The sequence below is a fragment of the Phocoena sinus genome, chromosome 13 (assembly GCF_008692025.1).
Source record: "Phocoena sinus isolate mPhoSin1 chromosome 13, mPhoSin1.pri, whole genome shotgun sequence".
In the NCBI taxonomy this organism is placed as follows: domain Eukaryota; kingdom Metazoa; phylum Chordata; class Mammalia; order Artiodactyla; family Phocoenidae; genus Phocoena; species Phocoena sinus.
The window spans coordinates 76,976,277-76,997,930 of NC_045775.1; the positions used below are offsets into that span (position 1 = coordinate 76,976,277).

The 21,654-nt window shown below is 40.8% G+C and overlaps 1 protein-coding gene across 8 annotated transcripts in view; it reads left to right on the forward strand.

Moving 5' to 3' along the window:
• Positions 1-7,036: 7,036 nt before the first annotated feature.
• Positions 7,037-21,654, forward strand: part of KDM3A (lysine demethylase 3A) — a 62,807-nt gene continuing 48,189 nt past the window's right edge. The window contains exons 1-9 of one of the 8 annotated variants that reach the window (XM_032652319.1): positions 7,055-7,187; positions 7,721-7,935; positions 8,706-9,140; positions 15,403-15,558; positions 16,782-16,892; positions 19,808-19,910; positions 20,608-20,732; positions 21,340-21,412; positions 21,517-21,605. In XM_032652319.1, the coding sequence (XP_032508210.1) occupies positions 16,782-16,892; positions 19,808-19,910; positions 20,608-20,732; positions 21,340-21,412; positions 21,517-21,605 (501 nt within the window). In that variant the 5' untranslated portion in view covers positions 7,055-7,187; positions 7,721-7,935; positions 8,706-9,140; positions 15,403-15,558. Of the gene's footprint in view, positions 7,188-7,720; positions 7,936-8,362; positions 8,416-8,449; positions 9,141-15,402; positions 15,559-16,781; positions 16,893-19,807; positions 19,911-20,607; positions 20,733-21,339; positions 21,413-21,516; positions 21,606-21,654 lie in introns of those variants that run through there. The other 7 variants (XM_032652320.1, XM_032652324.1, XM_032652317.1 and 4 more) reach the window with 7 other exon arrangements.

Genomic DNA, 21,654 nt, shown 5'->3' on the forward strand with positions numbered 1-21,654 from the left:
AAAATCAGTTAATCACTTTTTGTTGGGGGAGTGGGGTAGATATTAAGAATCCAAACATGTATAATCTTTTTTTTTTTTTTTTTTTTTTTGTGGTATGTGGGCCTCTCACTGTTGTGGCCTCTCCCGTTGCGGAGCACAGGCTCCGGATGCGTAGGCTCGGCGGCCATGGCTCACGGGCCCAGCCGCTCCGCGGCATGTGGGATCTTCCCGGACCAGGGCACGAACCCGTGTCCCCTGCATCGGCAGGCGGACTCTCAACCACTGCGCCACCAGGGAAGCCCTATAATCTTTTATTTGGAAAACTTCTTAGGGATGATTACTACCCTGTGATTTCTTAGGAGGGAGACAGAAAGATTTGCATAAAAGAATTGTTTGTTCAGCTTTGATGAACTAAATCCCTTTAGTTCCCACCTTGTTTTAGAGACCAGGGAAAGATCCAAACTTCTTAATTATAGATTATTTATCATCTCTTTCCTTCAGGGAATATTTGAGATCCAAGAATGTCTGTTTTTCAAGATTAAACTCAAAATGATTGGAGAAAGTTGAAAATTGACAGGTTGTTAAATTATATTAGATAACAATACTACAGTTTTGTAAGAAAAGACTATTTTTAGAAGATGCACACTGGTGTATCTAGTGGTGAAGTTCAATGATGTTTGCAAATTTTCGTGGTTCAGAAAAGAATTATATATATACATGTAAATAAAATTATATAAATAAAGCAACCACGGCAAAATGTTAATTGTTGAACTTAGATGGTAGGCATATGGGTAATATCTAAAAATTTTCATAATAAAGCATAGGGGAAAAAAAAAAACAGGAGGTTGCATTTAGGAACTGTCTCATGTGAAATATTCCCTCTTTCCCTTTTCCACTCATTGCACAGATTGTTGAGGTCGGAGTTGTAGAACAGAAAACAGAGGGAGAAATAACAATATATTCAGCCATAAGTCAACTAACTAAAAGACAAGTTCTACAAAACTTTTGAAACAATATTTGGTCACTTACAGAGTCATTCAGCCAGATGGTAAGAAGTCAGTAACTGAAATATATGATTTTAAGAAAGAGATTCTTTTGTGTGTGGGGATGGGAGAGGCGTATTAGCCTTTCCAGTGGACTTAATCCAGAGAATTTATCTAGAGATATTTAGGGACCAAATTTTGAAGACATTAAGGAAACTACAGAAGAAAATAAATTATGAGGTCCCTCTGTTTACAGGTTGTGTTCTAATTTTATGTATAGACACTGAAATTTGAATTCTGCACAGTTTTCATGGTCAAAAAATATTACTACTGTTTGGTTTTTTTTCCAAACATTAAAAAAATGTAAAAATATGGAATTCCCCAGTGGTCCAGTGGTTAGGACTTGGTGTGCTTCACTGCTGGGGCCCTGGGTTCGATCTCTGATCTGGCAACTAAAATCCCACAAGCCGCATGGCTGGGCCAAAAAAAAAAAGTAAAAATCATTCTTCATAGGCTGTAGAAAATTAGGTGGTGTGTCAGATTTGGCCTGTAGCCTGTAGTTGGCTGACCCCTGTTCTACATCTTGATGGGGTGTGGGTTATACGGATGTATGCATTTGTACAATTGAAGAAACTGGTCACTTAAGATCTGTGCATTTCTCTGGAAATGATTCCTCAACAGAAAAATTCTTTAAAAAAAAAAAGGAGGCAAGGAGCTTAGTACTGATGGTCGGCTTCATTAATTGTCACAGGTGCAATGCATTAACAGAAATGACATAAAACATTTAAATTTTCACACAAAACACTATTCTTGTGCTATTTAAGAGAAGCAGATTTAGACAGAAAATTGTATTCTAATTGTTCTGCAATTGAGAAATCAAGGTCCAAACAGACTCCATATTTCTAGTTGCTAACTTTCTTAAGGGCTTTTGGAAACTTCTGATGTCCCTTGGGGTAAAAGTCAACTCATTTAATTAGCGGCAGGATTTTGAGTGTAATGTTTATGCTGGAGCTTGGATGATAGTTTTTACAAACTAATAGAAGCGATTTATGGCAATACCTCCAGGCTAAAATATATTTGTTGGAAGTGTCAATATCCTGCTTCTCAGTCCTCCATCTGCCTTGAGTTCTGCTTATCCTTTGACCTCTGTGAATGGTTCTCCATATTGAAATTCTCTCCTGCCTTGTTTCCAGGATGCACCTGTCTCCTGTTCTCCTCCTACTTCTAAGGTCTCTCTTAGTCTTCTCAGTGTCCTTTGCTGGTCCCTGAGTGAATGCTCTCCTTACCTTCCCCAGGCTCTAACTTCCAGTCCCATGCTTTCCCCCAACGAGAGCAGTCTATTCACCTTGTTTGGACTCTAACATACCACACCAGGTGATCCTCATTCATGGATGCCCACCTCACCTTACTTGGGCTCTAGGTATCCCATGCCAGGTCGACCTTCTGTATATCTACCCTTTTCATCCCACTTGGGCTCTGGGATGCCGGGCCATAACTCCTAATTAGCTCAAACATTCCATGCCATTCCTCTTCTTATGAAAACCTACCTTACTCTGCACTCCTAATGGCTTTAGGACTGAAATGTTCAGGAAGAGGAAGAGAAAGAGAAGGAGGAAGGAAAAGGGGAAGGAATCTTAAAATATTTTATTAGATTTTTAATATCAAGCTCTTTGATTCACCTGGAACTTATGTTTGTGAACGTTGATGTGGGGATCTGACTTTGTTATTTTTTCCTAATGGATAACAAATAGACCCCAAAGCGTATATTGAATAGTTTATTGTTTACATTCATTTGAAATGCTGTGTTAATCATAAATTAATTGTTCATATATACATGGATCTGTTTATGTATTCTCTTAATTATTTACATACAGTAAGTCCCCTACATACAAACCTTCAAGTTGCGAACTTTCAAAGATGCCAACGTGCGTTCACATGACGAATCATTTAAGTTAGTTCACGTGTCTGGCGTACATTGTCACGTGTGTGTATCCTCTACAAGTGGTTGTGCTTTTGTGTATTTTACTGTACGGTACTGTATACAGTACAGTAGTAGAGTATCTTTATTTCAAGCTAGATCTACAAGAGGATGACTTCATTGAACTCCTTGCTGTGCAACACGAGGAGCTTCACTGAAGACCTGATGGAATTGGAGGCCCAGAGAAAGAAGGAAGAGAGACAAAAGGAAGAAGTAACTGAAGAACCAAAGAGATTCACGATGCAGGAAATGGCAAGGGGATTTTCTTTAGTTGGGAGGCACTGTTAGTTTTTGAGGCAGAGGACCCGAACCTAGAATGGTACACGAAGGTTGCAGCAGCCGTTCAGAATGCAATCCAGTGCTACTATGTCATCTATGATGAAAAAAAAAGAGCTAGCACCCAGACATCACTGGATCACTTTTTCAAGAGGGTAGACAGAATTGAATCCAGCAAGGAACCAGAACCTGTGCCATCAACGTCAGGCGTGAGTGAAATTGCAGCTTCCCCTCTGTCTCCTGTTGCTGACGATCCTTCAGCGCTGCCATCTCCCACCTCCCCTCCGTCCTCCAGTCAGTAACTCTTCTTGCCTGTTCACTCGATGCCAGCCCGTGGATGCCAGCTGTTGTACTGGACTACTGTACTCTTCAAGGGACTGTACGATTTTAAATGTTTTCTTGGTTTTTTGTGGGTTTTTTTATGTATTATTTGCATGAAAAGTATTATAAACCTATTACAGTACAGTACTATATAGCCAATTGTGTTAGTTGGGTACCTAGGCTAACTTTGTTGGACTTACAAACAAATTGGACTTACGAATGCACTCTTGGAATGGAACTTGTTTGTATGTAGGGGACTTGCTGTATTTCTATTTTGATTCTTTCATTCACTGAAAGAAATGTAATTTGAAAGTAGTTTAAGTTGAGGAGAAATGACATCTTTATCAAGTAATATAAGGAAATGGAATTTTTCAAATCTTCTTTTATGCATGTATTTTATGGATATCTTTCCATTGGTAAAGTTCTACGGCTTTCTTCATACAGGTTTTGTTCATTTCATGTTATGTTTTCTTCCAAGGTATTCTGTAGTTTCATAATCATAAATGGTTTCTTTTTTTCTGTTTTCTGTTGTAATTGATGCTTGTTGAGGAATAGGAATTCTTTTGACCTTTTTTTGTTGATTTTTTATTGCATCACCTTCTCGATGCTTGTATTAGTTCTAATAATTTGTCATGAATACTCTTGAGTGTTAATGTAGTAAACTACATTCATAGGATTTAAAATATAGCTTTAAATTTCAAAAGTAACATGAATATTTTTGCCTTATAAAAATGAATTACAAACAATGCTAAATCACCTTTGACCAACACCCCCAATACTAGTGTGCACCCTCCAATACTAGTAACCATTGTTATGAGTCTCAATATATATATTTCATAGAACATGTATAGGGTAAGTTGTGTGTGTGTATTTTCAAATATTGCCAAATGGAACTTTCTTTTTCATTCAAAATGTGTTTTGCTAATCTATCGTTATTTGTACATCTATATTTCATTCCCTTTCAAATGCTCTACAGCTTTTCACTATATGTATCACATTTCATTTATTTATTTAATTGAAGCACATTTCGATTATTTCTAATTTTTCACAGCCACAAACAATGCTGAAATGAACAACTTTGTCGATGTCTCCTAGTTCATATTTGAAGGTGTTTTTCTAAGGTGGGTGTCTTATATTCCTAGGTTTCTAGGAAGTTTAAAATTATTTTTTAATCATGAATAAGCATTAAATATGTGTGTGCTCTTAATATTCCTAGTTTTCATGGTAGTTCAGTGTTCATTGTGAGTGTGTGTTCTTTTCAGCCTCTACTAAAAGGAACACAATTTTTCTCTTTTAACCTGTTGTGGTGAGTTATAGTAATTTTCTAATCTTGAAATATCCTCATATTCATATAATAATCCTAATTAATCACGGTGATTATTTTAAAAATATGCTGCTGGGTTTAACTTGCTGATGTTTTATATAAGAATTTTCTATCTCTGTTCATAAGTGTGATTGAACTATCGTTTTCCTTTCTTGTATTCTACTGGTTCAGATTGGATAATAGGGGTTTGCAAGTTTTATAAGATGCATTGGATAACTTTCCATCTTTCTTAAGTTCTGGAACCATGAATGTAACCTAGGAATTACATGTTATTTGAAGTTTGATAGAACTTGTTCCCAGCTATTGTTTTTCACATTAATAGTTAATTATGTAATCTAGATCCTCCATACCCTCACTTACTTTAAAAATCTGAGATGTCTATTTCTGGGGTAGATGTATTTATAAATATCTTCACTGTACTCTTATTACAAATTGTCAAAATTTTCTAATAAGTTTAGTCTTAGCATAGGCTAGAATATGTTCCCAGAGTCACAATAGTTCAAGGGTGTGTGTTATCTTTGTGGACTTTATCCTTTATTAGTATAAAATCCTTTTCTCTTTGATGCCTTTGCTTTCAATTATATTAACATTGCTATATCGCTTTCCTTCAATTACCATTAGATTACAAACTCTTTTAACCCACTATTTTTAAGCTTTCTGTGTTGTTGTTGGAGTTTGCTCGTGGTCAATTTATAGATGGATTTCATTTTTAATCCAGTGTGTCTTTTTAAGGTCTGAGTAAATTAACCCACTTATATTTATTGTAAATACTGATATTTAGACTTACTCCTCTAATTTTATTTTATTTTATTTTAGTATTTACCATATTTCTGCTTAGGTTTTTTTTCTTTTTTCTTTTTTTATTCCTCCCTTCTTCCCATTCTGACTTATGTTGTACTGGACAAGTTTTCTCTGTTCCATTTTCCCCCTTTTCAATGGTCTGTAAATTACAAATCAAATTAATTCTTCAGTGTTTATTCTTAATTAAAATTTTTATTTAATGTCATGTATTCAGAACATATATGTTGAAAATCAACACCTGGATTTAACTTCTATCTATAATTCCTTGAATACATTTCTGAACTTTTTCGGATTCTCAGTTTTCACACTTGTAAAATTGGGAGCTTGAGTTCTTCACTTAATCTTCATTTAAAGATTAAATGTGATGCCAGGTCAAGCACCAGCCTTTATAAAATAAGAGATCTTCAATTACTTCATTCCGTTTTTTCTTCATTCAACCAAAAAACTTCAGGTCCAAAAGACACAATCACCCCTCAACTCCTTTGTCCTTCAGAGTCACCTCCTCTTCATATCTCTCACATCATTATGACCTTGATCTAGTCTTTCCATTTCACTGTAAGACTCAGAATATCTTTTCATCCTCCCTTTACATTGAAAAACAAAAAGAAAAAAACCCATTCTGCATTGTACTGAACGGCATGTTTTGCTTTAGATTTAATTAACGTCATTTCCCAGGGACTCCATGCCTTTCTTCATTTTTCCTTCAAAATGGCGGACTTTAGACTTCCATGATCAGCACCACGTGCGCCTGCGCCTCCCGCGGCCATTTCGCCCAGCAGCCCAAGCTCCAGCCTCTGCTCCGCGAAGCGCCTGCGCACGAGAGTCTCTAGAGCACCGTCGCTCCTCCCTCTAACTGAGTACGCTTCAAACCGCACGTTCATGTCCCTTCCCTCCCCCGCTGACTCTGCACCGCCCTCACCCCTTTCCTGTGAGATTCTTCCGCCAAGTGAAAAGCCTATCTTCGGTCGACAGCCTACGCACTTGAAAAGCAATCCAATAAGCACTTACAGCCCTGGGGTTCGCCATTCAGTCTTATCTGTGCACCAGTGCAATTTTCCTCTGGGTACTAAAGTTGATGACCGATTTCTCTGGACTTTTTTGCATCCCGTGAGGCAACAAATGGAAAGAATGGCTGTGGCGGAGGGATCCCTCGCTTACGCTCGGTGTACTTTAACCTAATGGGGGTCGTCCGGGAGTCGGAAGGGGGAGGGGAAAGGGAGGAGGCAGCCGAGGAATTGTTTTTTTCTCTCGCCCCGCCCTCGCCGGGGCGGCCAATGGCGATGGGCTCCTTCCCCACGAGTCTCGCCCAGCTCCTTGGACTCAGCCAGTGAGCGATGGAAGCGGCTCCGAGGGGGCGGGCCCGGGAGGCTGTGCGTGTCTTGTGAGAGCTCTTGAACCAAGTCAGAGAGCTAGAGTCGGCTGGGCGGCTGGAAACGGTGGCCGCTGCCGGTGACTCAGGGAGGCGGGAGGCGGGAGGCGGGGTAAGAGCGCCACGGCCTCGGCTGAAGGGATCGGAGGAAGAAAGGTGAAGGCGCCAAGCCCGCGGCCCCGCCGCCCCCGCGCTGCGGCGCAGGCTGGGGGTCTGCGGCGGAGTAGAAGGGTGTCGGGGCGGGGCGGCGGGGCAAGTGCGGAACGGCGGGCTCGCCCCTCCCGCGGGGCTGCCCGGGGCGGGGACCCGGCCGCCTGGGACGGGGCCTCTGCTTCGGGGCCTTTTCCGGGGTGAGGGGCGAACACTTTAAAATCCACTTAAGCCACGAATAATTCTCCCCTCACTCTGTCTGCATTTAGGTTTCAGGTTTTGGAAAAGCGAAACTTGGGAGAGCCAGGGTCACGCGACGCTTGGGCCAGTGTTTGCGGTGGGGGAGGGATCGGGGGGCGGGGAGGGCGCGGGTGGAGAGATCGGGTGCGGGTCCTCCGTCTCACCCGCCGCCGCCTGGGGTCCTCTCCTCCGATCGGGATTAGGACCCTTTCCTCCGCCCTGGCCTCCCCCACCGACCTCTCTTCCCGGCCCCCTCCCGCCGGCCGCCCCCGTTGCATTTTGTTTTTGTGTTTTTGCAGGGAGGAGCCCTTCCTGCAGCGTTGGAGCCATGGTGCTCACGCTCGGAGAAAGTTGGCCAGTATTGGTAGGGAAGCGATTCCTCAGTCTGTCCGCAGCCGACGGCAGCGACGGCGGCCACGACAGCTGGGACTTGGAGCGCGTCGCCGAGTGGCCCTGGCTCTCCGGGACCATTCGAGCCGTCTCCCACACCGACGTTACTAAGAAGGATCTGAAGGTAAAACCGGCTCCCGGGCCTCGGCAGTCGGACGTTTCCTAGTTACCTTGGTAACGAGACAGCCAGCAACCCTCCCTCCCTTTTTCTGAAAAGGCGACCAGAAAGTTGGCATCTGATCTGAAGGTGCAGAAAAGTAGACCTTGAAAGTCTTTGAAATGGTGTGTAGAGCGAGGTGTGTTTGGCCTAGAGTTGCCCGTGTTTAATAATGGGCTTAGGGTTGCTCAGACATGATTAGTTATTGCACGCGCTGTGCCTCATTAGGGCTGTACGATGATTTCTCCGAAGGGGGAGTGTTGTTAATATCAAGTTGGGCAACTGGGTGACGTTTGGAATCATTGAGAATTGAGCACTAGTGCTTAGAAGTGCTTTCAGTCGGGTTTTTTGTTTGTTCCTTCTAATTTCTTCACCCAACTTCTTAAACTTTCAGACTTAGAAGTGTGAGTGTAGAGGAAGGAGCTTAATTCTCTTCAGTATATTAAGGTGGGTATTTGTCCGTATATGGTGGGTCAGGGCAGGAGTGGGTTCCTGGTTGTCTCTGATGAGTCTGTGAGTGGGTGTGGGATATGACCATATATGGAGGGCTGGGGTGGAGCTGCCCCTTATATGGTGTGTTGGAGGGATGGCTTTGAAATATTCCATTTGGGTGTTTGAGGGGAGGGAGAGAAATGGGAACGAGTGCGGCCAGTGATTTTTAATCAGAATGACACGCAGAACCTTTTTCAGTTAGATCTTTTCAAAAAGAGATGAATTCTGATCGTACTCCCTAATAGAAGTATTGGTGTGAAAGGATTGTGTGGAAACTACCAGTGAGGAAGCCATTGTACCAACAAAGACTCCTTTGTGCAAAAATAACTGAAAAAAGGTCCCCAACAAAGACTCCGAAGTGGTGATAACTTGAAGGAAGCTTGTCAGAACAGAAGAGCTTTCCATCCTGAGTAACGGATATGTTTCAGTATCTTCACTTGGTCATTATCTTTGCTTTTTCTTGAAAACTGCTCAAATAAGGGAAGCAAGTTTTCGCATTGGCAGTTGAATATGTGTTGATTGCTGAAACACTGTTCAAGGAATTGGCATAACCTGTGTTCTGACCCAGAAAGTTTTGACCCTTGAGCCCACCTTCTTAATCATCGTGCTCCCTGATCAAAGGCTCTGCCACCAGAGGACTCCTGTCGTACACTGTGAAATTTGGTTTCACTCCTAGCAAGGTGCGTTTTGATGTTTACAGAAAGAAGGTAATGTGCTACAGCCTATTTGCTTAGGCTAATAATCTTTCTCAATAAAATGGGCTTTGTGTAGTAGATTTCAGTCATAGTTGTGGCGGTTTATTTCACCTGCCAAGTAAAATTTTCTCCAGTGCATTTGTTTTTACCCGATTTGAGTGGAAACAGGATTGATCCTTACAGTCTTTAGTTCTTTGGCAGATGATGAGAGACTAGGTGTTTCCTTACTCAGCAGTGATTGCAGACCTGTTGGGTTGGGAAGGGAACCTAGGAGGTCCTTTATGTGTGTTCTTTTAAATCTCCACATCTCCCCCACCCCCAGCCTTTGAAGTGGTGGTGGTATCTTCATTTTCAGAATAAAGAAATAGATTTAGGAAAGGAAATCTTGTCCAGACTTGGATAGTTAGCTACTAAGTGACAGAGGGAGCATTGGAATCCAAGTTTGGCTATGTGTGTCTTCCACTGCACTAAGGGGCCTAACCTGGAGACGACAGGGATTTTAATTCAAAAACAATTTTGACTGTAGTGGATTTTTTGCTTTACCTACAGACTTCACAACTCAGCCCTCATGTAAGAAATCTACTCAGTTTCTCTTTTCGAATCATGATTTATTGCTGCATTCCTTAATTGAGTAGCAGATAAAGTAATTGGTGTAAGTTTAAGGATATGTTGTGTTAGCAAAAACACAGTTTTTGAAACATTGAAACCTATTGTGTTTGGCCAGATGCAGGCAGGAACTGAGTAACTAAGACAATGCCTAAGACCTGGGCTTAGGGATATTGAGTTTTTGGGAGTGGGTTGTGGGGGCTGCAATGAATATGAACGAATGAAATTCAAATAGTGTGCAACTGTTTTAGTACTGATAGAAGTACAAGTCTGTCTAGACTGACTTGCTTCCTTAGTTGAGGTTGAAATGAATGAGACCAAGGCTTGTTAACTTTGTTTCATCTAGAGAAAGACTTTGGAACAAAGTCACTTACTCAGATACAATGTTTAGTAGTTGATTACAAAGAAGTTAGGTGAAGACATAATAGATACTTATCATGCAGTAAATACTTTTATTTAATCCTCTCAAAATTCCTAGATAGTAAACCACATTTTTTAGTGTTAGAAATTGAGGCTTAAACAAGTTAAATAACTTGCCCAAGTTTGTCCCCAGACCTTAAACACTAGGCTTTAATATTCAGATAGAGTGAGGTTAGAGCAACTCTGTTTTGCTGGGTTCAGTATCCCCAGCACTGAGAACATTGCTTGGCATGTAGTTTTTGCTAAAATATTTGAACAGATGAAGGAATCATAAAATTATTACTCGTATATAGAAAAGCTGTTCAGAAATTATCTTCCGATGGAGCATTGGCATTCTCTTTAACTTGGATAACAACAGATCTTAATTAGGTGTGATTATAAGGACTTCTTTAACCTTCTTTTTATGCTACTCTGTTTACTTGAGTGTGAGGCAGATTGCTTCTTAACTGGCTTTGTTCTACGCATGCTGGGAATGCCCTCCTTCCCCAACTTGTTTGTCTAAGTCTTTTCCTTGCTTTGAACCTACTTTTTCCTTGAGTCTTCTGCCCCTTCTTAGTTCTTTGGGATGTCCTTAGCAGATGAGTAGTACTTGCCAACTCTATGTACCATTTTCTGCTGTTAAAGCGCTTTTTGGCAATTGGATACCTTGACCAATCAATGCCTAGTTTTTTCATCCTTGCATACGGTTGAAACTTGAATGTTGGTGGATTCTGTTGACAGTCAACCCATGTAAAATGAGAAACTTAGCACAGTGTAATAATAAAAAGTGTTTACCCCTATAATTGAATGCTAGACTCTGGGATTTTAGATAAGAGTCTAGGTGTAAGAAGACATAAATAGAAGTATAATGAATTAATTCTTAATTTGTGAAGTAGTGAAATAAGTGATATTCTGTACCGTAGTACTGGGCATAGAGTAGATATGTCATTAAAAACTTCGTGATTAAAAACCATGCCATTGTGTAAGTGCCTACTTTTAAACTTGGAAGCATTTTACTTGGCCATTCTGATAGTTTTCAAAATCATATACTTACGTAAGATTAGTGTATACTAAAAGTGGAGGTTTTGAGATTAGCTTGATTAGATAATATTAATTCATATATCTTAAAGGAAAGAGATTTATCTTTCTGGGAAGAACAGCTTGAAATAATTAACTTGAAATATCCAACATCTGGTCAAGAAATTTTATAAGCTAATAGGCACGTATTTACAAAATGCCCTATTTGTTAAATAGGAAATTTGGGAATTATAAGTAGTAAGTTGTAACTAATAGGCCTTTTTCTGGCCTTTGGAGTCAGACAGCACAGATAACATCTCCTTTGTGGACCAAGGGATGGTGGAGGAAAGAACACCATTTAGAATGAGAACTAGTCGTATCTGTCACTTTGCGGGAGCTTGGTCAAATCACATTAGTTCCCCCTGAATTTGAATTCTTACCGTGGTTTTTCTTAAATAGAAATTTCTGTAAAAGAGGCTTTTGGTGCTGGGGGTGGGGGGTGGGGGTGGGGGTGTGTGTCCTTATATATAGAACTTCAGACCTCAAGGCACAAATGAAAGATACGTAGTTATGATAAAAAGGAAACTTTTTAAAGAATGTTTAAGAAAGCTCACAACTTGTTGGTTTTATTATATTTTTTCAAAAGTCATCTTTTTTTTTTTTTTGGCGGTATGTGGGCCTCCCACAGCTGCGGCCTCTCCTGCTGCAGAGCACAGGCTCCAGACACGCAGGCTCAGCGGCCATGGCTCACGGGCCCAGGCGCTCCGCGGCATGTGGGATCCTCCCGGACCGGGGCACGAACCCGTGTCCCCGGCATCGGCAGGCGTACTCTCAACCACTGCGCCACCAGGGAAGCCCCTTAAAAGTCATCTTTTTAAATGTGAAGTTTTGACCAACACAACCTAATACTTCAAAGTATTATTATTTATTTTTAAAAAACTAAATTTATTTATTTTTAAAGAACTAAACTTAATTTTCAGATTACTCAAAAATTGAGATATAGGGACTTCCCTGGTGGTGCAGTTAAGAATCCGCCTACCAATGCAGGGGACACGGGTTCGAGCCCTGGTCCAGGAAGATTCCACATGCCGCAGAGCAATGTAGCCTGTGCGCCACAACTACTGAGCCTGCACTCTAGAGCCTGTGAGCCACAAGTACTGAGCCCGTGTGCCACAACTCCTGAAGCCCACGTGCCTAGAGCCCGTGCTCTGCAACAAGAGAAGCCACCACAGTGAGAAGACCATGCACCGCAACAAAGAGTAGCACCCGCTCGCTGCAACTAGAGAAAGCCTGTGTGCAGCAATGAAGACCCAATGCAGCCAAAAGTAAATAATAAATAAATAAATAAATTTATATTAAAATAATTGAGATATAAAGAGGCACCTTGTCTAAAATTTGGTTTAGGGTTGATCAGAAGCTTTATAGATAGCTTATAGATATGATAAGAACTGTGATATTGCATACGTTTTGGGAAGCCACTTAAGATCATAGATTACTTTTTTTCTGAGTAGATGTTAGATAATCATATTGAAGTCTTCCTCCTCCCATTCCTAATTGAAGAAGTGATACTCTGATAAATTAAGATTTGAATTACCACGGAGGTCTTAAAACTACCTAGTCTCGGGCTTCCCTGGTGGCGCAGTGGATGAGAGTCCGCCTGCCGATGCAGGGGACACGGGTTTGTGCCCCGGTCTGGGAAGATCCCACACGCCGCGGAGCAGCTGGGCCCGTGAGCCATGGCCGCTGAAGCCTGCGCGTCCAGAGCCTGTGCTCCACAATGGGAGAGGCCACAACAGTGAGAGGCCTGCGTACCGCAAAAAAAAAAAAAAAAAACCTACCTAGTCTCCTTGCCAGATACTTAACATAAATTGCCTTTAAAATCTACGTAACAATTCAGTGAACGGTGGGTCTTAGTACTTTCATTTTGAAGCTACCAGAACACAAGATTCAGAGAGCTTAGCTTTTTGACCTGGGTACAGTTAATTGGTTTCCTTTGTAATCCTACGTATTTTATTTTATGCACGTAAAATCATTCTAAGAAAGCTTCAACATAGCTGGTATTCAAACCCAGATCTCTCTGATTCTGATGTGTATGGATGTGCATTCCTCTTACACTACGTTGATGGGAAAACTGTCATCCAAAGCTAAGTTGGGTTTGAGGTTGATGTGCTGTGGGGCAAAAAGACTAGGGGAGATGTCAGAAGCCCTGGATTCTGTGGCTAGGCAAACAGAAAGGAAGATGGGCAGTCTCTGAAGCCCGATGTGAAGGACTGGTTGGTTATGGTGATGGAATACATAGAACCAAGGTGGAGTACGCAGGGCCTTGTCACATAGTAGGTGCTTAACACATTTACACTTATTCTGTAACAACTGCAAGGTTAAAAGCCTGCCATACCAAGAAGATATGCAGCTTCTCAGGGGAAGTTGCCTGGGAAATTAGGGGTGCATATGTTGTGGTTGGGGGAGAAGGATAGGATGGGTCTCAAATTTCACTGATTTTAAAGATAGTCTATAGCCATAAAACTGGAAAAGTTTGGGATTGAGGCTAGTGGTATATCAGTTGGGAACTTCCTGCCTTCCAAATGGATGAGAGAAACAAGGTAAGAGCCCAGTTCAGAGAGAAATGTATTCATTCAACAAGTATTTGAGTACTGACTGATGAAATACATGGTAAGTTAACAAAGACAGACTTCGACCGATTAGAGTTTTTAATATGTCAATCAGTTGACCACAAATAAATAATTCAAAATGTGGAATAGTGCTACAGAAGAAGAGTACAGAGTTTTGAGTACAATTAGCAAGGGACTTCTCTTGGGAGAGAGAGGGGCTCTTTGGTAAGGGAAGGCTTGAGGAAAGGATTTTTGAATTGGGTTCTGATGAATAAATGGAAATTAAATAAACTTTTTTAAGTTAAAGGTTGAAAAGGGAGATATGATTGCCTATGAAATTATGAAGTGTTGATAGATTTATTAACTAATTCTTTGAAACCAAAAATGAGACATCACTCTATTAAGAGGAGAGCTTTTAAATGAAATTAAAATAGTGATTTTTTTTTTTTTTTTTTTTTTTTGCGGTACGCGGGCCTCTCACTGCTGTGGCCTCTCGCGTTGCGGAGCACAGGCTCCGGACGCGCAGGCTCAGCGGCCATGGCTCACGGGCCCAGCTGCTCCACGGCATGTGGGATCTTCCCGGACCGGGGCACGAACCCGTGTCCCCTGCATCGGTAGGCGGACTCTCAACCACTGTGCCACCGGGGAAGCCCAAAATAGTGATTTTTACACTGAATATTGAGGGAGTTTATTGTATCTCAGTTAAAACATAAACATTTTAAAAGACTTAGAGTAAATGAAACGGTAGCGTATTCATAATGGGTTAAGGAAGCTAAGGTGTTTGGTTACATTTATATGACTTTTAAGGTTTTGTGACTGGTTCCTACTTATGGGTTACTGTCAGAGACCCACTTTTGGACTGAATTCTTTTTTTATGTTTTAAAATATCTGTACAAATTATAAGGGTTTTAACTTTAGAGCTAAACGGTATTTTGCAGATCAGAAGCAGAAAACTTCATAGTTACTTGGAAAATAGTATTTCAAAGGTAGTTTAATTTTCATGTAAGAAGTTAGAGGTAGTTTTGGGAAATTCTGGGGTCCTTTATCAATTACTTGTTTCTATATGTAGCAAAGTTGTCTTGGATTTCAAACTCGGAGGTAAATTTCCCAGTTTATTCAACTCAAAGTGTTGAAAGCGCCTGGTCCTACTGCTACCAGAGGGATTCAGAAGCCAGTGGTGGATTGTGTTGATGGGCGGTCATCTTAAACTCACTGACAATGTCAACATAGAATTACAATGCCCTGCGAGAAGTACTTTGGGTTTCAGATTTCTGTCTTTGAATTCTCAAAGCTCTGATGTCTAATTAACATATGTAAAAACCTTCTACATGGGGGTTCTTTTTTGTTAAGGCTTCCCAGAGGTTACTTTGAGGGCAGAGACTGGTCTCCGTATCCCTTGACTCTGCTTGCCAAAGTGGTTTGGGAGCCAAAGGTTGTTGGTTCTAACAGATCTGGTTAGTTTATTGTGGTAAAGGTAAGTAAGAGAGCAGGAGTCGGGGGCGGCGTATTCAGGTACAAGACTCGAGTAGAATGGTGAGGGTATAATTCAACTTAGGCATTTTTCATGTTTATTTTTGTTAATCAAGTCTGCTTTCCTTCAATTTTGTTTGTCTTAGGTGTGTGTGGAGTTTGATGGGGAATCTTGGAGGAAGAGAAGATGGATAGACGTCTACAGCCTTCTAAGGAGAGCCTTTTTAGTGGAACATAACTTGGTTTTGGCTGAACGAAAGTCTCCTGAAGTTTCTGAGCGAATTGTTCAGTGGCCTGCGATAGTGAGTAAAACTCGGGCTTATTTTAACTCCTGAAAAGAGGGTATTTCACCCATTATGAATGAAACAGGGAAAATCTATACGTAATGCCTATATTTGGTCCTCTGGAAAATAATAGTACAGAGATATGACAATGTAGAAGATTCAGAAAAACCCCCAGAACCTCCTGTCAGCCCTGCTAGGAACCCTGCAACTCTGACCCCTGACTTTTCTTGGGCCTCAGTTTCTTCACTTGAAAAGTTGGAGGTGGAGGTTATGTGGGGAACGTCTAGTCTAGGTCAGTGGTTAGGAACCAGCAGATACATACAGACATACAGATCCTTTTGGTTTGACCCTCACAGTGTTTTAAGAAAATCTAAATTAGTTGTCTACATTTAAAAAATGTAGAGAATGTCCTTAAAAATCTAGAGTTCCAGTTTTTCTTGGAGAAATGGCAAGATATGGCAACACTGGAGCCTCATAGCAATTCCTTGTTGCAGCAGTAGGCTGAAGCTGAAAAGTAGCTGTTGCCTGGCCCCTGTAAGGGTTTCCTCTTTGGGTCTCATGATCTTTAAGTTTCCCTCTGGCTCATATTTCTTTGGCTTTAAAGATGCTAGCAGTCAGTATATGACTGTGCCATTCCCACACCATAAGTCTGGTGCAGTTAAAGGAAAATAGTGATCAAGAGAGGACAGTTCAGACTATTTGAGAGCTGGGGCTTGAAGGAGGAAGGGGCAGATTGGATAGTTGAAAGGCTAAGAGGACGATTGAAAGGCTGACCAGCTTGTGAAGGGCCTGCATGCCCGTATGAGCAAAGTTAAGATTTTGCCCATGGGTCAGAAGAGCTGCTGGAGATTTTTGAGTGGTGTCGGGTTTTGTTTAAAGTTGTATTTTGCTCTTTGTATTTTTCCCCCATCTATTAAAAATTTGCTAAAAACATGGCCCTGTCTCCCCACAAAAATGTACATAAAGCAATATTTTGCATAGATTTGGGGGAAGCCATGCATCTGTGGCCCCAGACCTATATGTTAATGACTCTCAAATGTGTATCGCATTTAAATGATGGATTCTGGGTAAAAATTACGTGCTCCTGTTGTGGTTGCATGAATAGTTATTACTGAGGTACTGGTAGTAAATAAACGACTGAATGGCTTTATCTCTCTCCACGTGAATGGAATATTGCCAGTCCCCGTTTTCAGAATTACGCTGCAGCAGTTACGATGCCAGAACATCTTCTTCTGTTTCAGATGTACAGACCTCTGCTGGACAAAGCTGGTTTGGGATCCATAACGTCTGTTCGCTTTTTAGGAGATCAACAAAGAGTATTTCTTTCTAAAGACCTTTTAAAGCCTATACAGGTAAAACACGGAAACAATATTAAACCCCAAAAATAGAAAGACAGACTCCTTTAATATGAGAACTAACACATTGATGTTGATTGCCCTCATTCAGATATCTAACAGAGAAAAGGACCCATCTTACGAGCAGTTAAGCTGTCAGACATCATTGCTCAGCGTTAGCCGTTGGGTTGGTACTGTTTATTTGGGGTTGGAAGGACAAACGTACTACAGTTGATGTGTGTGTGTATAGAAACACCTAGGTGATACGAAGATCATTTCTAAGACTATCATTCATATATGTACATATATCTGTGTGTATATATATATATATATGTCAGACCTGATTATTTAAGCATCCTGTATTTGGGAACTTGGCTTACTTGCTAAAATATATTTGTAACCCCCCAGTCAGTACTTTGGTGCTTTCATGGTCATTCACAGACATGTGCAGAGTGGTGAAAATTTTCAGTTGTCTGACACATGTTCCCAGCTGAGGTTGAATAAGGTGACATTCTGCCTTCTTACTTCCTCTCTTCTCATGTAAACAAGCGTCCTTTTCAAGGTCTGTTTAGTACTGCATTTTTGTGCTTTTTAGTCGGTGATTTCACTCTTTAAAATGGCCCCAGGGGCAGTGCTGAAGTGCTCTCTAGTGTTCCTAAGCGCAAGGAGGCTGTGATGTGTCTTAGGGAGAAAATACATGTGTTAGATAAGCTTCATTCAGCCGTGAGGTATAGTGGCCATGGGTTCGAGGTTAGTATTGCAGCAATATATACTAAATAATGTGTTTTTCAACAGAAACACATAAAACAAGGTTATGTATTGATTGGTTGACGACAGTATTGTGACCAGAGGCTTGAAGGAACCTAACCCCATCGTTCCCCTAGGAATGGTTCAGTATTCACTAATTCAGTGTTTGTGGTGACTTAACATAACTACCACAAACAGTGTGAATCGTGTGTGTGTGTGTGTGTGTGTGTGTGTTCATTCATATTCTTTCCAATTAACTTGCAGAACTCCCTCCTTTTTCTTCACAACATTTAGGCTCTTGGTTCTTGCTCGTGTGTGATTTTTTCCTTTATTGTAAAAATGTTGGGAGGGAGGGGAAGATCACACAGATTACTGCCACAGATCACTACCTTGGGAATAATGTTGGTCTTATGATAACATTGGTTTTTTTTGTTTTTTGTGGTACGCGGGCCTTTCACTGTTGTGGCCTCTCCCGCTGGGGAGCACAGGCTCCGGACGTGCAGGCTCAGTGGCCATGGCTCACGGGCCCAGCCGCTCCACAGCATGTGGGATCTTCCCGGACCGGGGCACGAACCCGTGTCCCCTGCATCGGCAGGCGGACTCCCAACGACTGCGCCACCAGGGAAGCCCTAACACTGGTTTTTTTATATGTCATTTGTGAAGCTTAGTCATCCCCTTTACCCACTTCTGTTTTGTGACCGGACTTGTTTCTATGGCCTGTAGGACAATTAAACCAGTTTATTTGCTGAAAGACAGTTTAGGACCAAGAGTCATTGCCATTGCTGGGCCTTGGCATTGACTTTTCTCTATGCAAGTCTTACTTTTACTTCCGTGTCCTCGAAGTGAGTGAAAACAAGATTCACACTCTGAACCCTCTTTTATAATGTTTAGTAAACGGAACAGAGGAAGATGCTTTTACTTAATTGCAGACACGGGTTATCTTTATATGTCAAATAGGCATCTTGATATTTTTCCTACATTACAAGGCAGAATGACTGCTCTTAAGGACCAAGGAACATACAGCAGGGGCTGTGGATGTCTGCTTCACTGAGCAGTAGAGCAGTTTTTACTTCTTAGCATTGTTTTCGGGACAGTTCTGTTTCATATCTTTCATGTGTTTAACCTTTTCAGTTTTGTTTCTTGAGGTTGAAAAAGGTCAGTAAGTTTTATTTATTTAAGAGCCCTTTGTGGCCTGCCCCACTGATGTGGTATTTTACCTTGTAGTAGGAATTGGAGAACACATTTAAATTTTTTGAAATTGCAGTAGCATGAAAAACAAAACAAAACAAAACACACGGCCCGTTCTGGTTATTAATGTTGAGCTCTTATGAAACCCCTAGTTCAAGTCTGATGTTATTTGGCTTAAGAAATTTTTCCAGCATGGCCTCTCTAAAAGACTGTTCTTTCCAATGGGAGAAATGGATGAACTAATTTTGGCCACTGTGTACCCGTTTCACATGCAGAAAAGTATGAAGGCCTGATATTGGAAGGGCTTCTGTGCTATGCAGTTTGGGTTTGGCAGGTTCCTCCTATTGACAGTCTGTATACATTTATCATAACTGAGTGTACACACAAAGCCAGAGCACTGTGGAATAGTGCCAAAAATAGAGCTGCCAAGAATTGAATGTTTCAAAGCTGGCTAGCTGAAGACTTAACGCTATTCATTCAGATTTTTTCCTTCCTCCCCCCCCACGCCCCCCTTCGTAAACAAGAATGCATTTGGAATTCTAGTTAGGGGAAATGAATCTGTGTGAAATGATGTTTGTGAAAAACAGCAATTTCAGTGAATTGACACTGGATCTAAGTGATTCCTGTGTATGTGTCCTTGGCCCCTTGCATTTGGAGCTGTGATTTCCCTAATCCATAGAGTTTGGGATACAGAGTATTTTTGACGTGAACTGACTAGCTAGTTTGTTTGCTTATTATATTTAAAATTTGAGCCACTCTTAGTATCTGTCTTGCTCTTAGCTTGGGGTGGCTTTACTTCTGTCTGCCTTATATTTGTGATGGTTTGATGGTTTCCTACTATTTGACCAGTCTAATTCATTGGAGTTGCAATGGTTTGCTGCCATCAAATGGCTAATTGACACTACTTTAATCCCTGTGACTAAACTGATCGAAATATCCACTGGAATTTAAACAACTCTTCTTGTTACCTTAAAATGTAATGATTTTCCATTTTTCAGGATGTAAACAATCTTCGACTTTCACTTATCGATAATCAGAATGTCAGTAAAGAATTTCAAGCTTTGATTGTGAAACATTTGGATGAAAGCCATCTTTTACAAGGTAAGAAGCTATGTTTTAGCCCTTCTCACTCATTGGCTCATTAAAAATTCTAATTTGTTAGGAATTCTTTTGCTGCTTTTCCCATGCAACTAGATGAGTGGAGGACTTTATTCTGTAATGTATTCTAAAGCCTCTGAAATTTGGAGAGCTCAGGGATCATGTGAAGACTATAAAAGTGAAGTAGGTATTAAACAAGCTCAGTTATATTTTGACATGGAATTTGATATGTTTGGAATTTCAGTCTTATAAAATTAATAAAGCATTAATTTGGTAAGCTTGATCTTGCCATTTACTGTTAATGATTTTCTTGGTCAATTTCACAATTGTAAGTATTTTATCAGACTTAGCAGTTTTGCTGAGGTTCCTGAATTTGGATCCTCTAAAACTCTGCATAGGAGAATGAGTTACGTCTCAGTGTGTTATCTGATACTACATGGTCTGATACAAATACTAGAAGAAATATATTGCAAGTCTAAGATAAATCAATAGAAAAGTGAAGCTTTAAAATAGACAGTTTAAATTTTCTCCTAGCTTTGCTGAAATGTCTGTCTTCTTGCATTTATAGCAGTACCTTTTAATGTTTACTTTTTGTCTACTGCATTTTTAAAGACTTGGGAAAAGATTATCCTGGATAATGGTGCTGTTGGGAGATAATGCATATTGCTCTAAGGATTTTTTTTAATTTTTATTTTTTAAGGTGACAAAAACTTAGTTGGTTCAGAAGTAAAAATTTATAGCTTGGACCCATCTACTCAGTGGTTTTCTGCAACCATTGTAAATGGAAACCCAACATCAAAAACTCTTCAAGTCAACTGTGAGGAGGTAAGGATGATGATAACTTGACAGGGAAAGATAATTATAAAAAGGAATTATAGTATCTTATAGGAGCTAAACACCTTTATTATTTTATATTAAAATATCAGAGTAGAAAAAAACAACTGTTTAAAAAGCAATTATATGTAAGAAGCCCCTATTATTTGTTTTTTTTTAATAAATTTTAATTAATTAATTTATGGCTGCATTGGGTCTTCCCTGCTGCGCACGGGCTTTCTCTAGTTGCGGCGAGCAGGGTCTGCTCTTCGTTGTGGTGCGTGGGCTTCTCACTGTGGTGGCTTCTCTTGCTGTGGAGCATGGGTTCTAGGCACGCGGGCTTCAGTAGCTGTGGCATGCGGGCTCAGTAGTTGTGGCTTGTGGGCTCTAGAGCGCAGGCTCAGTAGTTGTGGCACATGGGCTTAGTTGCTCCGTGTCATGTGGGACCTTCCCGGACCAGGGCTCGAACCCGTGTCCCCTGCATTGGCAGGTGGATTCTTAACCACTGCGCCACCAGGGAAGTCCCAGAAGCCCCTACTGTTATGTTGATAGAGCTAATTTCTGGTGTGTTCCTGAGCATTTTAAAATTTCCTAGTATCTTTATTTATTTGTTTTTAAGATTCCAGCACTGAAAATTGTCGATCCATCACTGATTCATGTTGAAGTTGTACATGATAACTTTGTGACATGTGGTAAGATACATTGTTTGATTAAAATCTTTGTTCTCCTTTCCCCTTTATCCTTCTCACATTAAGAGAGACAGGGACACCAACTTACCTGTTTTTAAATATTTTAGGTAATTCTACAAGAATTGGGGCTATAAAACGCAAATCTTCTGAGAATAATGGAAGCCTGGTTTCCAAACAAGCAAAATCTTGCTCTGAGGTAACCTTGATTTATTTTTGTCACTTGTGTAAACCTTTCTCTAACTCTC